This window comes from Triturus cristatus, chromosome 12 (assembly GCF_964204655.1).
Source record: "Triturus cristatus chromosome 12, aTriCri1.1, whole genome shotgun sequence".
NCBI classification, from domain to species: domain Eukaryota; kingdom Metazoa; phylum Chordata; class Amphibia; order Caudata; family Salamandridae; genus Triturus; species Triturus cristatus.
Window position 1 is genome coordinate 815,157,418 of NC_140595.1, and position 22,824 is coordinate 815,180,241.

Below are 22,824 nucleotides of genomic sequence, written 5' to 3' on the forward strand. Positions count from 1 at the left end.
GAAGAAGTTCGATTGAGGTCCGAAACGCATTGGCCGTTTTGAAATTCCTTTTAAAGGACATGAATAAAGAATAACTTTTAACATTGCAAGATTTGATCGACTTCTTTCATTTGGGAAAATTACCATTTACTGAAAACCACCTACATTATGGATATAGAGCGCAAAAAATGGCTTACATGCTTATTTAACTATCATAAGAGTGCAGGGCTATTTTGTATAGATATCAGCAGTGCAGGCCCAGAAACAGCTACATATGCCTCAGCAGTGCAGACTTCCTTCACATGCACAGAACAGAAGTGACACAGATTCAATGGAAGCTTCCTCACAAAACACACTGCTTGCTAAAAAAGACATATCTGTATTGGTAAATTCAAGACTTGACTGTTTTGTAATAACTTGTTCAGTGCTGTGATACAGACTTTATCCTTCCTGTGACTGAACCCCAAAGACACCGAATGAGGGGCATTTGTCCAATTCAATTAATTTTAGAGTTACATATGAGATCCCAGCATTCCTGGAAGAGGAGGTCTGTAGATGTAGAGACCTCTACCCCACCCTGCAGCCGTTCCCTTAACATGTGTCCAGCACTGCCGTAGCAGGGCCCAAAGTGCGCTTGTGGTGCAGGCACAAACAGGTGTGATAAAGTGTCAGGAAAGTGAAGTGCAGGGGGGTATCATCACCCACTGGACTATAAGGGGGCTTCTTATCTTCCTCTTCTGTAAGGGGAGGGTCCATGGACAGAGTTGCTGCAGTCTTTGGAGGGTTGATGTCACTTATTTCTGTTTCTCTGTTCATAATATAAGTGATCCTGGGTAGGAGAAGAAACAGGGTTGGTGAATATTTTCACAACAGATATGCAATCTAATTTACCTTTATACAATCCCCCAGTAATGGCCCCAAAAGTTTCAGCCTATGTTGGATCACCAGTTTTCTCTGGTTTCTGTCTCCCATCTCCATCAGAAGCTAGACATCACATTTCACATCCCCTATAACTGGAACACAACATCCCACCTGGTGTTAAACTTGTCACACATTCCTCTTCAGGGAATGTGTAGTAGTCTGTAAACCTGCACTCCCACTGTGAAGGCTCTACAGTACCAGCTGACCTCTGAAACAAAAGGGGCAACCGAGTAACCGGGGACGGATAATTTTTAGCAAAAATGTGGTCCCTATGGGGGAAGTGTAGCCCTTGATTTCCACTGAAAAGTGTCAAGAAGTGAATACAAACACCTCTAACACAAATAACAGCATTACATATTTATCTTTTTATTTCATTTTAGCAACTTTTTCTTTGATTGTTGACAGTGAGAAGTAAAACTTATATTTGCTCTCTCGAACACAAGCTGTTCAAAAGAAGGGGGGGACGGCACAGTGAAAGTGACAATACGTGCATAAAGTGCATACATGCAATGTACAGAACTATATACATGTGGCTGATAGGGATAATAGAGTGGTAGAGATCTATCCCCGCTAAGCGAGTGTTGATAGCCACCATCAGTTTCTTGAAAAACAGTCCACATATGTTTTTGTTGACGTTTTGACCCCTGGACTTAGATTATTTTAAACAGGGTCATCATCAGGATGCAGAAATATATAGGAGACACTAACTGATTGGGGCAATTAGTCCACCAATCAAGAGAATCTTTAAACATCATTCTTCAAACAGTTTTCAAAATAAGTATTCATACATGCTATTTTGGATAGAAGATATATAGGCACTGTGAAATCATGTGTACATCACTGGGTCAGTGTGAAACGGACCTCAAGGAGGTTGCTCAAGTCGATGAATTTCCTGCAGAAAAGTGCACTATTGTATGTGACTGAAGGAGCTGAAATTCATCAAAATAAAATATGTTTGCAAGTGTGCTTTAGTCTTACAGTGCAATTTCTGTTTCCTAACTCTCCAAACTCAGGTGTCTCTCATGGCCCAGGAGAGACGCCTGCGTTTGGAGAGTTAGTAAACAGAAATAAATAAATAGTATAAATATGTAATGCTAAGTTATTTGTGTTAGAGGTGTTTGTATCCCCTTCTTGACACTTTGCTGTGGAAGTCAAGGGCTACACTTCCCCCATAGGGACCACCAACAGTACCAGCTCTACATGGGAAACATCGGTTGTATCACTGTGTTTACACCGTAATACCTTTACAACACGGGTATTACAATGCAAGTCATTATAATGACTTGTGCTGGATGGCTCTCTAAGCTAAGGAAGAGTACGATTTACTATTCCAACACCTTCCCTACTGTAACGTAGGCTGGAGTTGGAATAGTAAATCATACTATTCCTAAGTCCAGCGCCCTCCAGCGCAAGTCGTTGTAACAACTTGCGTTGTAATGCCTGCGTTGTAAAGGTATCACGGTGCAAACACCGCGATGTAACGTCGTATATTCGCTGTACACTTCTGAACCTCTGCATTGTACCCACCATGGTATCTGCCACCATAGCCTTTCCAGTGAGTAAAGAAAATAACAACTTGTGCCTGGCCATTTAATCCTGGGACATTGCTGCAAACAATCCCCCTTTGTTAGGGCATATACACAGCAAAAGCCTGGACTTTGAGAACTGGGCAAAGGTATGATATGTGCAGTGCATTTGTACAGTGTGTTTCAACTACCTGGTGGCAACACTTGGCTACAAAGACCTCTGATAACATTGGCTCCCTTTACAGATCTGTCATTCGTGTTATATGGAGTCAAACCGATCTGTTGACATTGTATTTGGTTGTATTTCATGTTGTTTCCAGGTGGAGCATACTGGACGCTGGAAGGTGTACAGAGAATTGAGTAAGTTATTGTTCAGTGATGGACTATTAAGGAAGAGCCCGGTTAGATACGGATATGGACCTGTGTGCCGCGTTATAGGAATGGATGTTTGTGCCAAAGGACAGTGCCATTTGTTTGTTCAGCTGGGTGTACAGCTGTCCATTATTCAGCTTCAGGTGGTTGTTATGTTTCGAGGCTTCTTAGTTCATTGTGTGGCCTTCATACCATTTGATGTGTGTGTAGATATGTAGTAGGTTTACGTTAACATCTTTATGTGGGTTGATGTTTGGTACGTTTAAGTTAACATCTTTATGTGGGTTGATGTGTGGTATGTTTAAGTTAACACCTTTAGGTCGGTTGAAGTGTGGTAAGTTTAAGTTAACATATTTTGGTAGGTTGATATGTGGTACGTTTAAGTTAACATCTTTCGGTGGGTTGATGTGTGGTACGTTTAAGTTAGCATCTTTGGGTTAGTTGATGTGTGGTACATTTAAGGTAACATCTTTCGGTGGGTTTATGTGTGGTACATTTAAGTTAACATCTTTAGGTGGGTTGATGTGTGGTACACTTAAGTTAACATCTTTAAGTGGGTTGATGTGCAAGATGATGAGAGGCTGTAGAGGTGTCAGTATAGCTTGCATGTATGTGCTATTGAAGTGATGGCTTTGCTAGCTATATGGCTTGGAGACATAAAAAGCTTGAGTCAAATGTGTACAAGTGATTTAGGATGATGTATAAATATAACTTGCTAATGATGTGTCAATGTATTTTTGGCTTGTAGCACGGTTGTGTGCATGACATCATCTGGAGTTTTATCTGATGTGTACTATTGTTGGTGGGTGATGTGTGAGAATAGCTGATGTAGATGTGTTCATTAAAGAGACAAATCTTCTTCAACTAGATGACTTGGAGCCATTCATGCACACACGGGTGCCAGGAGAGTGACTAAGAGGTAGCAGTTACCTTCGATCCTATTAGAATAAATAAAGCCTGTGAGTGGACGGATGAAGGTTCCTTTCAATGGACAGATGAAGGTTTTTGTACAACTATACTCACGATGAAGATGCCTGTCGACAACAGCAGTGCCTTGACCTTGGCGTCCAGGTCGATGGGGAACTGGACTGAGTAGTGGTCATTGGCACTGAACATCTCCTTCCGAAATCCTCTCCATACTCTTGTGATCCGGCCTATGGTGTGGGATTCGTTACTGGTTTTCACCTATTAAGAAACAGGAATTTTACTACTGGTGCATTTCATATTTGATTCATTCTCATAGCCTTATGGTAAAATCAACCCCAGCAACATGTATTCTTCCTGCAGCATGCTGTGATCACACATTGATTAGACAATGGCACACATAACTCTGTGTAAAGCATACCCATCTAGATATGGAGCGCTCTGGTTGGTGCCAGCTGGAAGGGGGGGGGGGGCACAGGAGTAAATTGAATAAGCTCAAATTTATCTGATGGCAAATGAGGACAAAAAAAAAAAAAAAAGAAACGACACACATAAGTGTGTGGTGTGGATGCTCTGTCGTCCCAGGCATTGTGTATACATATAGAAACCCAACCTACTCACCTCGCACAGGGTTGTTCCATATATTGTCTCAAACTAGTGTGATACAGGCTTGCCTCTCCTCCTATGCACCTATACATATAGGGTCATATTCACAAACTGCACTTTGTAATACATTAATTTGTATTACAGTAGTAAAACTAAAGTACTACAAAATGCTATTCACAAACCTTTGAGGATAATTCTCCCAACGCTCCTATTTTTTCTGTGGGGAAATCCTTGCACATGTAAGTTTACTACTTAGTAGTAAACGTGGGAGGGACAGCAGAGTGGCTGGAAAAAGGGGCGTAGTTACTACTAGGTTTAGGGAGCAATGAGGTGAGTTTAGGGAGGGGCGTGCACTCACCCACCAAAGAGCAAGCCCGCTCGATGGCCAGAATCATGTTCAACCTTCCACGCCAAACTCACATCACACCACATCTGAAAGCGGTCCACTGGCTTCCCATACATAAATGCACACAATTGAAACTTCTCACCCCCACTTTCAAGGCACTACATAACACTGGCATTGCATTACTCAACAATCACATCTGATTTCAAAAAGCTTCCAGAGACCTCCGCTTGTTTGGGCTCCTGCTTGCACACATCCCACACATATGGAAAACCAGATCCGTTGGTCGAGTCTTTTCCTACATCGCTATATAAGCGTGGAATGAACTGCCACTACTCATAAGAGCCTCCCCTCAATTCTTGAAATCGGCAAGAAGCTGAAGACCTGGCTTTTCGAGTATTCCCACTAGGCCCAGGTTTGGATAGACTCACACCAGCTCAGCGCCAGGGATCCTTCCCGGGTGATAGGGCACTCTACAAACCTGTATAACATACCATTACTCTTACAAAAACAGCACTTATGAAGTTATTACAGCCAAAAAGGAACCCAAAACACTGTTACTGCAACACTCTCCCACAGAAAATACTGGAGGGAGGGACTTAAAAAAACCTCATAGGAAATAAAGTTAAAATACATTACATTATTTAAAATAGTTATAAATATAAGTAAATATAATTTAATGTTAAAAGAAATCTAAAACATATTTAATTGCAAAATATTTCTGGAACCTATTTTGAATGTATACATGAATGTAACACTTACATTTATTCAACTATAATTAATTTACTTATAATGAATTCTATTATTCACTTTTAAGAATTATTAATGCATAAATAAAAATGCAATAATTTTACTTTAGGTCAGAATTAATTGTTTAATTTAAACTTCAGAAAAATATTTTGTATTTACTATATATATATATACACATTATCTTACTTTTTTTTTTAACAATATATTTTATTGATTTTACATGGTATATACCGGAACGTGTCCCGGAGGATACATTGTGATGGATATACATAACATCATATACATTGGGCAGTTCCTTTCAAATCCCACTGAATTATATTCAAACCACTGAATATGTGGCCGGAAGTGATCAAATGAGACTCTCAGTTGTATGGAGGCCAATCTCATCAGGGGGACATAGTCTTTCAAGCGTCTGACTCGATGAGTTGGGGTAATTCTAAGGCCCTGGAGTCCGCCCACTGCAGCCATATTTTCTTATGCTTTTGGGGGCATCCCGAGCCTGAAACACAACAATCTCTGCATTCATATATTAATCTATGGCATTTTTCCATCTGCCGATCTTTGGAGGAGAAACACTTTTCCACTCCTGGCCGATATCCCTTTTAGCAATGGTGACAGCTAAAAACAAATAACTGCTGTTTGTATCGGTTCCCCCAATGCTACCCGTGCTATGTAGTTACAATAACTTTGGCTCGAGATGTAGATCCCACTACAGCACCTCGCTCAGGAACACCACTACCTTTCGCCAAAATGGTTGCAATGAGGTACAGCCGCAGCCAGTGTGCATGAAGGTCCCCTCTTCTATCCCACATCTCAAGCATACAGGGGACTGGATGGCACCCATCTTCCATAGTCTGAATTGAGTATAATATATACGGTGCAAGTATTTAAACTGTATCAGTCGGTATCGTGTTGAGACTGCCGCACCTCGGGGGCTGGCCGAGGCTTCCGCCCAGTCATTGTTGGTTAAGTCTGGTATGTCCTCCTCCCAAACTGTTTTGGTCTTGTGTAATGTGGTATGATTGTGCGTTTACAGGGTTTGATATAACTGGCGGATCTTGTGAGCACCTTTGTCACCCATCAGTAGGCGTCCTTCTAGGGGATGGAATTTGGGCAAGGTATCGGTCTGCCGCAGTATGGGGTTAAGTGCATGCTGAAGTTCGAGATATGTATAGAATTATGACTTGTGTGATTTAAACTCTGTCTGGAGCTGTTGAAATGACTTTAAAATGGTGCCACACACAACGTCTCCAAGGGTGTATATTCCCACAATGTCCCACTCTCGGAATCTCGCAAGTGCTGTTACCGAGCAACAGTGTGCCGTGCCACAGCGGGGTCGCCTGGGTCAGTCGGCCGTGCCATCCCATCTGTCGGGACCATAGCCCGCCATAGTGGATGACAGTGCTGCTGGCGGGGTGTAGAAAACACAAGTTCTGCGCACTATACAGGAGTTGAAGAAGTGGAATATTCCCCATTGCCATATGATCCACTGTATATGATGGGTCCGATGGTGGATTGTACCACCATTCATTGACCACTTGTAGGTGGAAGGCCACGTAGTAGGCATAAATGTCCGCTGCCGCTATCCGGCACAATAGGTTGACTCCGTGCACGTGCTCAGTGCCACTCGCACGGCCCCGTCATGCCAGAGAAATTTATTATGTACGACATTCCTCTGAGTAAGCCAAGCCCGCGGTATGGCGTATGGGAAATTCTGCAGCCTATAGAGTATTCTGGGTAGGGAAACCATTTTAAAACTTGCTGATCGCCCATATAATGAGAGCGGAAGAGAGGACCAAACTGCCATCTCGTCTTTAAGGCTTTTAAGGAGAGGATTGATGTTACGAGCCCATGAGGTCGGCGAGCAGGGCGACATAAAGATGCTGAGGTACTTAAAGCCAGTGGTAGCGCGTGATAACTGCTCAGCCCACTTCTCAAGGCCCTGGTGTCCGCATACCGGTAATAGTACAGACTTAGTGGGGTTTCTGTGAAGCCCAGTTGTTTGACCAAAAACATGCAGGATCTGTAGAATGCGGGACCCTGAGAACCACAGGTCTGTCATAAAGAATAGGACAACATCCGCATATAGTGCAATGCGGTTAGATCGAGATGTATCCCAGTCAAAGCCCCTGAGCACCGGATCACCACGTACGCACAGCACCAGAGGTTTCACAGCGAGGGCGAACAATAATGGTGATAAGGGGCAGCCCTGCCGCGTACCACGATATATTGGGAATGGGGCCGAGCGTTATCCAGTGACTCAAATCGAGGCAGTTAGCCCTGTATAGAGGAGGCGTACATAGGTTAGGAAGCGCGGGCCAAAATTAACCGCTTCTAAGAGTCGAAAAAGGTACGCCCAGCTAAGAGAGTCGAACGCCTTGCCGCCACTCTAGAGGGAGTTGGGACTGGTCAGCTGCCTCCAGTATGGCATCTAGCAGGCGTGGGCCCAGTATATTCATGTGCGGTCTCAGGAACTCCATTGGAAAGCCATTTGGTCCGGGAGCCGGACCCGGATGTATAGCCGCCAACGCGGCACCAAGCTGGTCCACCGTTATGGGAGCATCAAGTTGGTCCCGTGCACAGTCTGTAAGTCTGCGAGGGAGAATATCTCGCAAAAACTTGTCAAAATAGGCCTCTGATAGATGCTCTTGGCTCGCATATAGCAAAGAGAAATAACGTGCAAACTCAGCGACTACCGTCTCAGGGGACGACCACAAGACGCCGCCGTCGTCGTGAAGCACTGGGATGCTGGTAGGGGACTTTTCTGCTTGGCATAACCTATGGAGCATTTTGCTAGATTTGTCTCCCCATTGGTAGAGTCTGTGCTGCGAGGACAGCCAAATGTTTTTGGCCTCACCCATAAGATGGCGCTGTAGGGACTGTTGTGCCTGCAGTAAAGCACGTTTAAGAGCGGGGTTTGGATTGGTGAGGCACTGTGCCTCCAGGGCTCTCTGGTGTTTCTCTAACTCCACTAGCTGCACCAATCGTTTACGTTTAGTCATGGCGCGGAAACTGATATCTACCCCACGGATAGTAGACTTCATGGCTTCCGATAAAGTACACTTAGAGGGAGTCGATGTTCCATTACGTACAAAATAGTCCGAGACCGCTAGAGACAAACTCTCCAGATACTCCGTGTCGCGTAGGTGCCAGGGAGACATCCTCCACCTGAATGGGGGTTTGGAGGAGTGTACCCAGAGCAGAGAGACCTCTGGGAAGGTATGACACACTGGAGACCCAATGAACGTATCTACGTGGGATGAACAGGTAATCCAGACGGGACAAAGATTTAAGAACAGCGGACATGTATGTGTAGCCTAGCTCGGAGGGGTGATATTCGCGCCAAATGTTTGACCAGCCCAGTGTGGTTGCTAATGAATTGAGCTTGGATCTGTCTACCGGGGGCTCCTGCCCTGATGTACGGGCTCTATCTTTTACTGTCATGGTGTCATTTCAGTCTCCTCCCAGAAGCGTCAAGTCGTCAGAGAGTTCTCCCCACAAACGGGTTAGCCGTTCTACAAAGGTGGCGTCCAAAGGTGGGGGGGCATAGATGCTTCCTAGATTTATGCGATACCCATAAAGTGTCCCTGACAGCAAGACATAGTGACCGCTGGGATCCAGCCAGTGTTTGGTGTGTACAAAGGTGATGCGGCGGTGGATAAGAATAGCAGTCCCACGAGATCCCCTGGTGAACCCTGCATGATATAGAGTGTGGTTTCCAAATCTAGAGAGACAGGGAGCTTTAGTGCCCATCAAATGTGTCTCTTGCAGAAAGAGAATGTCGGCCCCATAGCGTTTGCCTTGGTGAAGAATGGCGCACCTCTTCACTTAATTAAGTAGACCCCTGACATTCCACGAGACTATGGTCAAATCCCTGAGTGAGTGATTATTCCATTTAGTTGTCATCTACCCCCAAGACCTGCACGTGCACGGATTAAAACGGTGGGATTGGGACGTGAACTCTGCGGGCGTGCAAGAACAAAAAACAATGTAAACATAATACCTTAAAAAAAAAACACTCCCCTCACCCCCCACCCGATACTGCCTGAAACACGGAGCATCTGTCGCGGCAGAGGCTACCCTCAGGCCCCTAACAGAGGGACCCAGGGCGCCTCCACCAAAGGTACCCAGAACACCCGTATAACTTTAACCAACAATACAAGGTGTCCAGGGCGGGAGGAAGTATGTGGCTGAACTTCCACGCCATCTTGAGGTCTATGCGGAGCAAGCGGGCTGATGAATCGCCTGCAAAGGTGACCCTGAATCTTTAGAGCATTAATATGCACGATTAGTGTTAGGATGCTTCTCCTGGATCTGATGCGTGCCGGGCAGAACCTGATCTGTACGGCCGTTTGGATTTGTTTCTCTTCAGCCTAATTGTTTTAAGATTTGATTCAAAATTAAGTTAATAGTGCTGTAATGCAGTTCATTTTGTCCTCCATTTTAAATAAGTATATATATTTAATTTACATGAATGTTTAACATAAAAATATTCTTACTAACTGTTTTCCTGTTAAATAAACTTTTTTTTTTAACTTTTCCCTATGCTTTACTATAGTGAGAATCCTCAGTTGGGGTAGAGACATGTAAGCCTACACTTTTGAGTAACTTGACCCTTTGATTTTCGAATAGCCAAAAGTAGAGAATTTACTTTAAAGTGCAAAAACCTTGATCACAGCATGGATACTTATTTTATATATATTCATTTATCTTGTTTAGGCTGTTATACATCTCCTGTGTCCTGAAGAAGACCCGATATGACTACTCACAAGTAGTGTTTGGTGTAGGGTCGAAACGTTGACGGCTTTCCAGTCCATTATTAATTGGATTTCCTTGTTGATAAAAAAAGATAGGACATGTGCCTTACAAGGATTATTGTATACCCATGAGGAAATTAAGGACTTTTCATAATAAGAAACTTTGTATATATTTTGGTTTTATTTAGTAAATACGTGCATATATTGTAATTATTCACACTGTCACTTATTGCACTAAGTCACTTTATTCACTTGGTCACTGCGTCGTTTTTCAAAATATTGTATATACAGCCTTATCTTTTTCTTTGGATTTTGTTTATTTCTGAAAGAGTTGATACTTAACTTAAACACAAAGAATACATTTCTGTATCTAAAATTGCATATCTTTGTTCGATATTGATTATCTAATTGATTTATATATGCTGTGTATTTTGATTTACTATGAATGAAATTAATTGTTTCCCTATGGAACCATTGTTTATATTATGTTGATGAGGCCCAGGTTCCTTGGGTTATAGGGTCACCCCTGTTTCTTTAACCACATATGGTTGGAAGCAGACTATTTGGAATATATGGACATTGTAGGAGTTGACAAGCCCTTTCTGGAGTACTATAGACTTGGTGTTGGGTTTCTCATCTCATTCTATGCTCAGAACAGAGCTTCAGATTAAACTCTATGGTTATCACAGCTCTTTAAACTCTATGGTTAGCACATGACTTTTCATTATAATGTTTAGACAACAGAAGGCTTCTCTTCGAACTCTATGGTAACCACTGGACATCTCATTGGAGATATATGATCAATAGATACCACCCCGTAACCATACCTCAAAGTTGACATCTTTGAAAGCAGCCGTTCCGAAGCCTGGACCCACGACCCGCAGCACCTCCTCCTTGGCGACGTTCAGGATGGAGAAGCTGATCGAGAAGGCCTCCCAGTTCTTTGCGATGTAACCGATCAGACACCCAGATGTGGGAGAGTAGACCTCCAGCTAGGATTGTAGTTGTAAACACATCAATTACATACATGTAATAACTTTGTTCTCATAGTCAAAAATGTAATTTATACTGAACACTGGAGTATTAAGCGGATATGAAGTAATGTGCCGTCCAAGGATTTAGGTTAGTTATCTCGATAGATCATTAGTCTATGAGTTTTTTGACATTACAGTACACATTTCATATTTTAAATAGTAACTCAGGATTGGAAAGGCCTATATTTGAAGCCAACATTCTTGCAACTGGCATTATGGAGTTCAGCAAAAACAGACAGAACTATCTCATGCAAAGGGAGAGAATTTATGAAGGGTTTTCACCTCTACTGCTCTTTTCCATCCTTCAAAAAGACCCAGACCTTGTTTCCTCTCTATCAACCTCATCAAGGGTAAGAAACCTGGGAATTCTCCACAAATCCAAACTCTTCTCTGTTCTCCATGTCAACACAGTGACCAGTTGATGGTCTCTCTCAACACTGGATCTTATCAGTCCTCCACACTGACCAGTGTGTGGAAATGGCAAAAGCTGGTGTCCTCCAACAGCACACATGAGTCCCTGTAGAGTCCAGACAGAGTTCTACCATACATATGTACACTGGTTTACATAATAATAGGAAAAGCTTGAATTGTATCTAATTAACCCTGTGCCATGCAAGATTCTGGCACCAGTTGTACAAAGTGCTTTTGCAGATGCAAATCCTGTGATCTGTAAAATCAGAGGCTATACAAACGCAAAAGAACAAGTCCCAATGCACTGAACATACCATTTGAGTCGCGAAAGATACTCTGTGAGTCACAAAGGTCTTTTCGACAGGGAGAAAACAACCTGGAAATCCCTTCCACCAAACTTAGAAATGCACCTTCTTTTATAACTCTGAGCCGTCTCCACTCCATGCAAACGGGGGTCACAGCATTTATGTACCCTGATGACACAGAGTTATTATTCAGATTAGACAATGATGGCTGTGCAGGGTCTGGCACTGTATCCTTTAACTGGACTTGGCGGGTGCACAACAAATTGAAATTTAATGCAAAAAAAACAAAGGCCATCGTTTTGAATGGAGGTATTGATATGTGATTCATCTTGGCCAACCACATTGGGCCACTACATCCCTTCAATGTGGTGAAGTGTTGATTCCAAATGTAATTTGTCATCCCTAATTCAGTGGACTATATTCTTTGCAGTTAGACCTTTTTATTGGCTCACGTTTAGACTATGCTTAAGCCTAGTGACCATTGAAGAGTGAATAAACTACTTAAAAATGTGGCAGCCAAGTTTATGGCTGGTCTTTCTAGGGAGACAGAGGCTAAACCAATTTTAAAAGACCTGAATTGGCTTCCTATAAGACAGAGTATTCAGTTCAAGGTACTGTGCTTGGGGCATAACGTGCTCTTCGGCAATGGACTAGCGTTCTTAAGAAAAACATATTTGAAACATATTTGAAAAAACTACCCATTGAAGTTCCTCTATTTGTTTAAGAGGAATTTTCTTGCAGACCATAGAATTTGTAAGAGCAGATCTGGAGGGTAAAGTTTTCCTTAAGGTGTCTCAAAACTCTGGAACTCACTGCCGCCGTTTCTTCATTGAGAGCATTATCGGTGTAAGTTTAGAAAGAACTTGAAAACTCAGCTGTTCTCACAAGATATTTATTTCTTATATACTGCTAGCTTGTTACCTGCCACATTCTTTGCACCTAGAGACCCTCAATGCCCACTAGAAATGGCAGCTAACATCATATACCATAAGATAATAAAGAACGTAATAATCCTCCTGAGCTCAATTTTCTATTCCTTCCTTTAAGCCCCACCTAAGTTCAAAGACTATGGCTGGTTTCTATACTCTTGATAGTAAAGGTAAAGATTTGTGTTATCATTAGTCAAAACTGTAATGCTCTTGGACCACAATCACTCCATAGCAAACCACATAAATAAATACATCATGTTAAGGAACATATATCAAAAGGACTAAATGCTGACGAGGAATTATATGTGCATCTCTGACCTTACTACTGTTATAAACTGTTATTTTGAAATGTGCAAACTTATGGAAGAGATTGTGACTGACAGAAACTGTTAGCAGTGTCTAACTTTTTCTTTTTAGGAGTACATTGTTTTTTAAAATAATTCTAAATTTAGGTTGATGATGGTCAACTAACAAATGTCATATTTTGTGTTTTGCTTTTGAAGATGCTAGAGAATGCCAGTGCATTCAGAGTAGACTAGAAGAACATAGAGCTTCAAGTGAAGAAATTGCCCTACTGGGCTTTGAGCTACCTGGTAGAATGGTCTAGTAAGATTGACATGTATCTTTGAGGAAGCATAGCTGACGTTCGTTATCATGCCCACTTGGGCAGAATTGCCAAACTAGGATTGCTCTATGGATGTCTATCTGCTTTCATTTTGTTGCATTGCATTTTATGTTATAAGATGTATTATTTACTCAGACCACGTGGGCAGGATTGTAAAGTGGTCTTATAATCATTTTGTCATATCTTCTATGTCTATGAATTACTCAGCCCTGCAATGTGTATGACAACATGAATACACTCCCAAAATGGTGATTCATTAGTTGATGAAGGCTTGATGGCGAAACGCGTCCTGTGAGACCGATCTGTGTTTTTGAGTATTACCCGTGTATTGCAATATAAAATAACCAACCACTCTCTAAATTCGACTCAGCGGTGCAGGACGACCTCTGGGTATTTGGAAAAGAAAGCTCACTACTGGTCACATGGCACTCTGCGCATTCCCTAGCCCTGTGTTGGTTCTAGGGACGGGAAGAACGCGAGGAGTTTCACTCTGTGGAATTCTGCAGAGTTACATGAAAACTCTGCGAGATTCTGTGGAGTTCCGCAAGCATGCGGTAATCGGCATGTTACTCTGCTTGCGCTGGTTTTTTTTGCAGCAGGAGCTTGTTCCGCACTGCAAACTCAGTGTGAACGGCACCACACGGTGCACCACAGGGCACTGCTTCCTTGCTGCCGCTCAACTAGATTCTTTACTCGAGCGGCAGCTTTCTCACCGCGAACGGTTGCAACTGTTCACACCTGCCCATGTTGAGAAAATCTCGCCGGATACCCTCATAGCACCCGAAAATGGTGCTATTGGCCCCCAACTCCGCCACGCGGTTGTTGGCAGAGTTTGTCCAGAGCTCTGCATTACAAGCGTATGGCGGAGTGACCAAAACTCTGCAAACTCCACCAGCGGAGCAGAATTTATCGTCCACCCCTAGTTGGTACATCGCTGAATCCTTAGAGACAGAGCATTGCCTGATATGCATTTGCTTGGGGAGGTATTCACACGAAATACGTTGCTTCAGCTAGCAACCTGCTCATACCATCCTAGCATGACTTAAACTTGCCCCTCATTTCTTTTTTTATGATTTTGTATGGTACGGATATGGCCCAGGGGCATCAGAGCACTTTGCAAGAGTACAGTTACCAACAACCATTGTGAAAAAATATTAGAGATGCAGCACAGGAAAAGAGAAAAACAGATATTTGACAGTGTGTGGGAGATCAAAGATTTATCCCAAATGTCTTTCAAAGAAAAGAGTCACAGGGGCTTATTTACAACCCCCTTGCGCCGCCGGTGCGTCACTTTTAATATGGAAAAAAGTGTCATACCGGCGGTGCAAGTTGCTTGTAAATAAGCCCCTTAGTTCCTTTCTAGAGGTAGAGTGGCATGGGGTCATATGGAGGGTCAGAGGGAGGGTGCTCCAGATTCTTGCGATGCTTCCAGAGTATGATTGGTTCATGTATTGTTCTCATCTGATGGTGGGAGACTCCAGGCGAAGGGCTTGTGCAGTTCTTTAACCCCATTTTGTGCCCAAGATTTTCAATTTTCTAGTTCTGTAGATTGTCGAAGAGGAATGCAGGCCCTTTTATAAGGTGCAGACAGTTTTAAGTTGAGCTCTCGCCTCAATAGGAATCCATTGTAGGGATAGCAGGATATTTGTGATGTGGTCAAATTTCTGGTGTCCAGTAACGACGCGGGCCACAGCATGCAGCCCTGCTCCTAGTGGAGCTAAATGTGCTTTTGGATTGCCTGAAAGGAGTGAGTTCCCGTAGTCTAGCCTGGAGAGAACCAACGACCAAACAAAGGACAAAGTCTTGCTCTGGAATTACCTGCCAGACACCCCCCAGTGAAGGCTTAGTTGGAACCGAGCACTCTTAGCCGTGGCTGCGATTCGCCTCTGGAGGTTGAGCCGATTGTTGAGGATGAAGCCAAGTGACTTGGCCTTCTGAACAGTGGTGGGTGGACACACCAAGGCAGAAAGGGATTTTATCCATTCTTGTACAAGTAGGTTGGATTTCTTATCAGATATGAGAATTACATTTTGTTTTCACATAGTGAAATTTAAGGTGCTGAGTTGACATTCATTTTTCAATTCTTGCAACGGTGTTGGCCTTATAAGTACAGAGGAGGCTCAAAATGTTCCTTGCCTTTCCTGTTTTTTAAATACGGGGTCCAAAGGAATGTGAAATGAAGAATAAAGTGTGTTTGAAACTGTTTCAAAAGTATTCTAAAAATCTTATTTATTTCATTTCAGAAAACAAGCCCAGATTCCTGAGTCATATAGTTTGATCTCAAACACAGCTCATGGGAACCTCAGGAACCAGATGGAATTGGCCAGTCCTTAGGACATGCTTTAGAGTCACAACTCAAGGGAACTTGTTTAGAAATGTAACCCTTAGGACAAGTTTAGAGCTTGCAATATCCTTTGCCCAGGAGCACTGCTTATCCACTGAGGAGAGAAATGTACTGATGCAGACAGACCCGGGATGACAGAACAAGCGTGTGAGGTCGAGTCATAGGCTCTTGTTCAGCAAGGCTAGGATAAGTTCCCTGAGCATCCTTTTAATGACAAAGGGCCGTTCATCATATACCAGCATGTGCTAGTGAAGAAATGACCAGATGGACCTATGCCCTACGGTAAGATGGAAGGCATCCCTAAATATGCTAAGTTGAGCACCTCCAAAGGATGCCAGGTGTGTGCCAACCTCTGGATGACCCGCTTGCTGAACAGGAAGAAAGTGGGCCTCATTTAGAGTTCAGCGATCTCTGAAAATCCTTCACATTTTGAAGGAAATTCTAAACAAGGAAATAAATCCACCCACTGCATGTCCTCAACCAGAGAGATAGTAAGGGGAGGAATCAAGCTTGTAAACTGCACTCCTTTCTTTAGTGTTTCCTCTAGAATTTGGAGGATTTTCCCTGAACTCTAAATCATGCTGTGTGTATGAGGAATCTTCAAGAGAATCACATCCTGTTGTGGTACTGCTGCTGGAGTCTGGAGACCTTCCCACAGGGGTTTGATTGCTGAGAGCTACAGGGGAGAACTACAGAAGTGCTCCAGTGTGCTTTGAAGTACTTTACTCAGGCACTTCAGCAAGAAGAGCTAGCCTGGTCAAAAGAGATGTTGTCCATCTAGTGTTGTGTTGTACTGGTATAGCCAGGCCACTTGGTACCAGTCCTAAAGATTGCTTCAAGGCACCTGCTCTGGTGCTGTGTCTAGGGTCTAAGGACCTTCCCGGAAGTGTTTGGCATTCTCGGTGCTGTGCTTTGGGGATTTGGGACATATGGCGACCAGTCCTGAAGATCTACTTCGATAACCAGAGTGAGTGGGACCTGATGGTTGTGAAGATGATCTGTCCAGAAACGTTATGATTTACAGAACTACACTTATCTTAAAGATCAATCCATGCCCGCTCCCATTGTGGGCCGACCACCTTCACTCGCAGACCGGCTTTAGTACTCTACCTCGTGGGCTCAGTCCCTCAGGATATCGAAAGACTAGCATGTTTATGCCCATGCTTACCTTTCCCATAGACTTCAATGCCCCCATCCCCTGATCCTTCTAATGGGGTCTGCTACAGGCTTTAAGATAAGACAGTCAACCCCTATTAATTTTCATTTTACTTCATTATTCTTTGTTCAGCTTGTTTGCGTGTTCTAATACTAAATTTAAGTTCATGAATCCTCTTGCCTGGTCTATGAGTGATTGAATTGCAATTGTACTATTTAATTTCAGCACCCCAGCCTCTTGAGCTCAGCCTCTGGTACCCAGAGCTTAGGTGAGCGAGGGGGCACCCTGAAGAAGTCTTCTGACTCCCCTCTCTGTAAACTACTGGACAGGGGCATTAAGGGGTTCTCCACTGTACCATGGATCTAGTTGATATGTTCATATGATCAAATGCCAACAGGCACATTAGTGAGTTTATGTAAATACAGGGATGTACCCTCCTCTCGTGATTGCTGTGCTTCTTTGTGGCAGCAGCGCACAGTGAACGTGTCTTTCTAACATGGGTCCCGCTTCTACCCCTTCTGGCCCTACAGGCTGTTCCTCACAGCCTGAGCAAAAGCCAACACATATAAAGGGCACTATATATGTACTAAAATACACCTTTGTCTGTATTGTGTTGTCATATTAATCATGCAGTTATAATAGAGCTTCATCAGTGTCAATTATTGTGAGTTCATCATGGTTAAGGACATGCCACATGACTTCCATGAAAAAATAAGTATCAAGGGTCACTTCCTGTGATGTCATTAAGGTCAAAGGTATGTTATGTCATTTCCGCTCCTTCTGGCATTTTGATGAATGGATGCCAATGTACTCTACCAGAATATTGTGTAAAATATATATCCTCAGGATACATAGATATGAAGTTAACAACAGCAAATCCATACTAATCTATATAGAGTGACCTTTGCAGTATTGTGGTAGCAAATGTCCTGGCTACGATATTATTGTAAAACAACGTTTTTGTACGTGATCTTCTGACGTACAACTGGATTCAAGTGCAAGTGACTTTATTTGCAGTCTCTGTATTTATATATGCATTATCTTAGTGTGCATAAGTCACCTTGTGCAGCCCCCCACAATTCTACTTAAAGGGAAGAGTCTTCCATGTTCCTAGCATTGTGCTGTCGGCAGCTTCCTTGGAGGTGAATGATACCATCTCATGGTCTTCTACAGGTACGCCTATAGTGCTGGCACATGGGCCCCCATCAGTGGCGGCTCCTCCGCTAAGGTGTAGGAGCGTCGCCCCACTGCCTTGAAGAAGCAAACAAAGGAAAAAATAAAGTGATAATAATGTAATGGTATTATCATTTTCTTTTTTCCTACTGCTGCGGCAGCTTTGCGTGAGGGGGCGAGCTGCTGAGCAGGGGAGGAGTGGTAGAACCCTCCTAAGTGTGCAATGACTGTTTGACCCTGTAACCTAGCAAAAACGCTTAACAGGTATCAGCCAGGAAGACAGTTGAGATCCAGCTCAAAATCCTTTCTCACCCCACTACGAATCCGCACCGTACGTAATGGGGGACGATCCTTTCCTTTTCTTGCTCCCCACCTTTTGAATAAGCTTCTGCCTCATCTTCTCTCTATCGCTGATTATAAGCATTTTCGGAAGGAATTAAAGACGTGGTTATTTGATCAGAAATAACGCTGCCCAGTTCTAACCGTCAGTCTTTTGGAGTTCTGCAAGTGCCATGATACCTTTTGTGGTGATTTGTGCGCTCTATAAGTTCCTTTGACTTTGGTCGGCCCTCTCGGGCCACCCAATACAGTCATGCACACTTTCCCAGTTCTCAATGCAGGTGGCATTACAGCCTGCATGGAGAACCTGCCCAGGCCCCCAATCACTGGCTGAGTGTCGAACTACGGCACTCAGACCAATCACAACGCTGGTTAGGGGAGCCTGGCTGTGTTTCCTTGAGTCCGAGAGGGAGGAGAGGAGCAGAGGAGACGCGGGATCCGGAGGCGAGGTAAATGTATTTTAATTTTTTATTTAACATTGTGCCCCTCGACCCCCCTCTAACCCCCTGCCATCGTCCACCCCATAACCCGTGAGCTGTGCCGGCCGCCACTACTGGCCCCCATGGGTGCTCATCACCATATTCTGCTGTTTTGACAAAACTTAATGTCACTGCTTAACACCAAAGGTATAAATCTTGGCACATGTATTTTGGTTGATGAGCCTGGAGTTCTGCCTCTACCAAAGAAGGCCTCTGGGCTGGTAACTTACCTCTTCAGTCCAGCTGCAGAAATGAGCTGGGAGGAGGAGGTGCAGCACGTGACTCTGGGAATTGTCGTACACTCTAACATCCAGCAGGGGGCCGCAGCACTCTTTCTCCTCTATGGCATGGAAGATTTTCTGGCTGACTGCGTTGAGTATCTCAAATTCACTGCAGGACTGGAACATGCTGTACCCTGGGGTGACACAAGAGTGGACTGTGAGAAGAGAGCGCAACATCTAAGGAGGATAACACCACCCATACCCCACCCACCAGCCCCCATCTCCAGTGTTACCTCCACACTCATGATGGATACATAAACTAGGGATCCAGGGACTGAGCAGAAGCATGTGGGAAGTGTCTTTTCAGCCATTAGCCACTAAGAAATATGTTAGGGGAAGTCACCTTCCTGCACTTTAGTTTCATCTGTGATAGATACAGGGGCAGTTGTGCTACCGGCGGTTTTGTGCAAATGTGACAAAAGCAGATTTCAAGAGCACAATGGATGGTTCATTGCAGCCTCGGCTCAGGAAGTGTGTGTCTGTTCTTTTGTGTGCTGTCAGTGCAATGAAAACTATACTCCACGTACACAGTTGCATTTGAGATGCATCAAGCTAACAGATCTCAAATCCATTTGAAACCTGTTCTTTATCGACAAAGATAATAATTCGATACACAGTTAGACACTCATTTTGAGTCGGCCAGAGCAGTATCCTTGGGGATATTCAGCTGTGGATGAGACTGAGTTGCAGGTGTTCTCACAACCACAGTTACCGTATGCGGGTACACTAGACCTAGCTTTACCAGGTGGGCATCTGGACCAGGTAACACCAGCCTTGGATGTGAGACAGGCAGATGGCACAGGTGTACCACACCTGACCACATCCTACAACATGGTAGGAACAAGCAATGCTTCGCTCCAGCCGCCATGAAACTGTCCTGCTCCTGGTACCTTCATGTCCCCCTGAACCTCACTCCGTGATACGCATTGACCCTGTACCTATGTATCATCTGCTTAGAGAAGATGGTAAATGGAGAAGAAAAGACCTTGGAACCATGCATAACCATGCAGAAAAGCAGTGGCGGCTTCTCTGCTATGGCGGAGGAGTGTCGCCCCACTGCTTTTAAGCAGTGTGTACTAGAAACATAAAATGATAATAACTTTGCATTGAATTACAAAAATTTATTCATGGGAGAACATGGCGTCTGCTAGTTGAGCAGTCGCGCGCATCCATGTTACTGCCCCTCACCGTGTAGCAGTCGGCGATATGTTACCTCGTGTTTGAGTAGTACCTTTGTTTGTGGACCCTTCCTGTGTGTTCCTGGGGTCGGAGGAGCAGCAGTTGAGCCCCGAGGCTAGGCGGAATCGGGCGGAGGAGGGAGACGAATGCCCTTGAAGTTGGACGGTGCGTCCCGCCTGCCTTGTTTCCCGTGCTGGTGTTCGGACGCCCTGGAGCTGAGGCGCGGCCGCAGAGCGGCGGCTCGCGGGCTCCTCTGGGTCGACAGTGGCAGTGCCAGCATCGGGTGCTTTTTCGGGACAGCGGGCGCTTGCAGTGCGGTGAGTGTCGGCGGCAATATTTCCACGGAGTGGGCAACTCCGGACCCCACACTTGCCACAGCAACACAAAAAAAATTAAAGGCACCTCCAGGTAGAGTGGAAGACGTATCTCCTGCCCATTTCCTGGAACTTCAAAGTGCAAGCAAAGAAAACAGTGCACAGATAGGCACCAGAGAAGACGTTAGGGACGGTGGAGACCGAGGTAAATCGGGAGGTAAAACAGGAAAAAAAGGTAGGAAACGTGGGAGTGTGCCTGGAAACAAAAAAGTTAAAAGCAAAGTAAAAGGAGAGGAGAGTAGAGGGCTAGGAAATCAGTCGGAGGAGGGGGAGGTTCTGGAAACCGTAACGGCAAAAAACATTCCTAGTGCCCCTAGTGCCTCTAGTCTGTCTAGTGAGTATCTGACTTTCCAAAATTTTCAGACCAAGGCCAGAAGTATAAAGGGGAGAAACAAGACCACTTCTGTACACAACAAGGTTAAGATTACCCCCTCATTGAAGTCTTTCTTTAGGGTGCAACCAGAGGTTCTGACCATTACAAAGCAGGGAGCTGATTACAGAGAGAACGCTGGTATTGGAGTATCTGGCTTATTCGGCTTAACTAGCTTAAATGACCTTACGGGTTGTATATCAGGAGATTCTCGGGATATGATGGAGTCCACAGAAACAGTGTCTATCAAAAATGAGGCATTTAGGGAGCGAATAGAAGAGAGATCAGAAACAGGGTTTACGAGGGAGACAGATCCAGGCCTTTAGAGTTCAACTGCAGCCGCCAATTTTGGTACAGATGGAAGAGGGCCACATTTAAGGCTGCAGGAGCAGGAGCAGATAGTCCCTCCACTAGTATCGATGCAAGCTCTGTTCACCTCATTAAAAGAATACATCAAGCAAGGCTTTGTGGTCTCAACAGCTAATCGGATAAATAAGGAACTCATGCGAGAGCCTAGAAAAAAAGGTGGACCTCCTAAATGACGGAACCAAATCTGTAGAACACTCTGTTGATGAGTTAAAGGCCAATTTAGGGACTGCAGAAGCCAAAATTCATGAACTACAAAGAGGGGAGGCTGCCCTGCGAGAAAGAATGGAGACGCTGGAAAATATTTACCGCAGGAATAATCTTCGCGTTTTGAATGTCCCAGAGGGGAAAGAAGGGTCAGACCTCAAAACCTTCATGGTTAAATTGATCAAGGAAGTTCTGCCACTGGAAAAGGACATACAAAGAGTTCATAGGGACCCCTTTCATCTGAATCCAAGCAGGACAAAACCCAGAAAGATTCTTATCAACTTCCTTAACTACGCAGTAAAGGAAACATTTTTGAATTTGGCTTTAAAATCAAAATCATTAAGAAGCAAGGATTTTACCTTTGAAGTCCGCTCGGATTTATCAAGAGATACTCTAGAAAGGCAGTGGGAGCTCGGTAGAAGGATTGATAACTTCAGGAAAGCCGGAGCTGTGGTAAAACTTAAATTCCCAGCTTTTCTAAAAAACCATGCAAAATAACAAAATGCACAATATCAGGTCAATTCAGGAGGCAGATGAATTGCTGGCCACTATCAGCGAAGGGGTCCCCTAGGCTCCTACCTTGGGAAGCATAGAAGGGAGGAGAAGAGAGTGGTGCAGAATAGTGTCTTCATGAGCCTTATAAATATAATCATAGGCTCACAATAAAGAAAGGCCTGTTAGGCCGGGTAAAGAGTATGAGTTCTGCATAACTTAAGCTATGGGTAAGCATGTCTAAAGAAAAAAAAAAGGATGAAGATGCTAAAAAGAAGAAATAAAAAACTTTTAATTTAAAAAAAAGGGAAGAGAAGAACGGCTCTTTTTGACCTCTTGAGTTAGATAATAAAGCACATTTGGTATATTTTTTCTTTCTGAAGTATATCACTCTTTTGCTTTTGGACTGGAAGATATACTTCTGTATGGTAACACACACATACATGTAGGCGGTTGAGGGAGGTAGTTCACGGACACCACACCTGGACAACAACTAGTCCAGTTAAATGGGGGTAGGGCTCTCCAAGAGGTGGGGGGGAGGGGGGGAGCGGAGCACGGGGGAATAAAAAATAAAATCACCTC

At 44.0% G+C, this 22,824-nt stretch overlaps 1 protein-coding gene across 3 annotated transcripts in view; it reads right to left on the minus strand.

The window, feature by feature from the left end:
* Nucleotides 1–342: 342 nt before the first annotated feature.
* LOC146782962 (phospholipid scramblase 3-like) overlaps nucleotides 343–22,824 on the minus strand; it is a 102,866-nt gene continuing 80,384 nt past the window's right edge. For all 3 annotated transcript variants that reach the window (XM_085638090.1, XM_085638091.1, XM_085638089.1), the window contains 4 exons: nucleotides 19,204–19,388; nucleotides 11,006–11,170; nucleotides 3,822–3,983; nucleotides 343–808 (listed from right to left, as the gene is read on the minus strand). In XM_085638090.1, coding sequence (XP_085494216.1) covers nucleotides 770–808; nucleotides 3,822–3,983; nucleotides 11,006–11,170; nucleotides 19,204–19,388 — 551 coding nt within the window. In that variant the 3' untranslated portion in view covers nucleotides 343–769. The remainder of the gene's footprint in view (nucleotides 809–3,821; nucleotides 3,984–11,005; nucleotides 11,171–19,203; nucleotides 19,389–22,824) is intronic.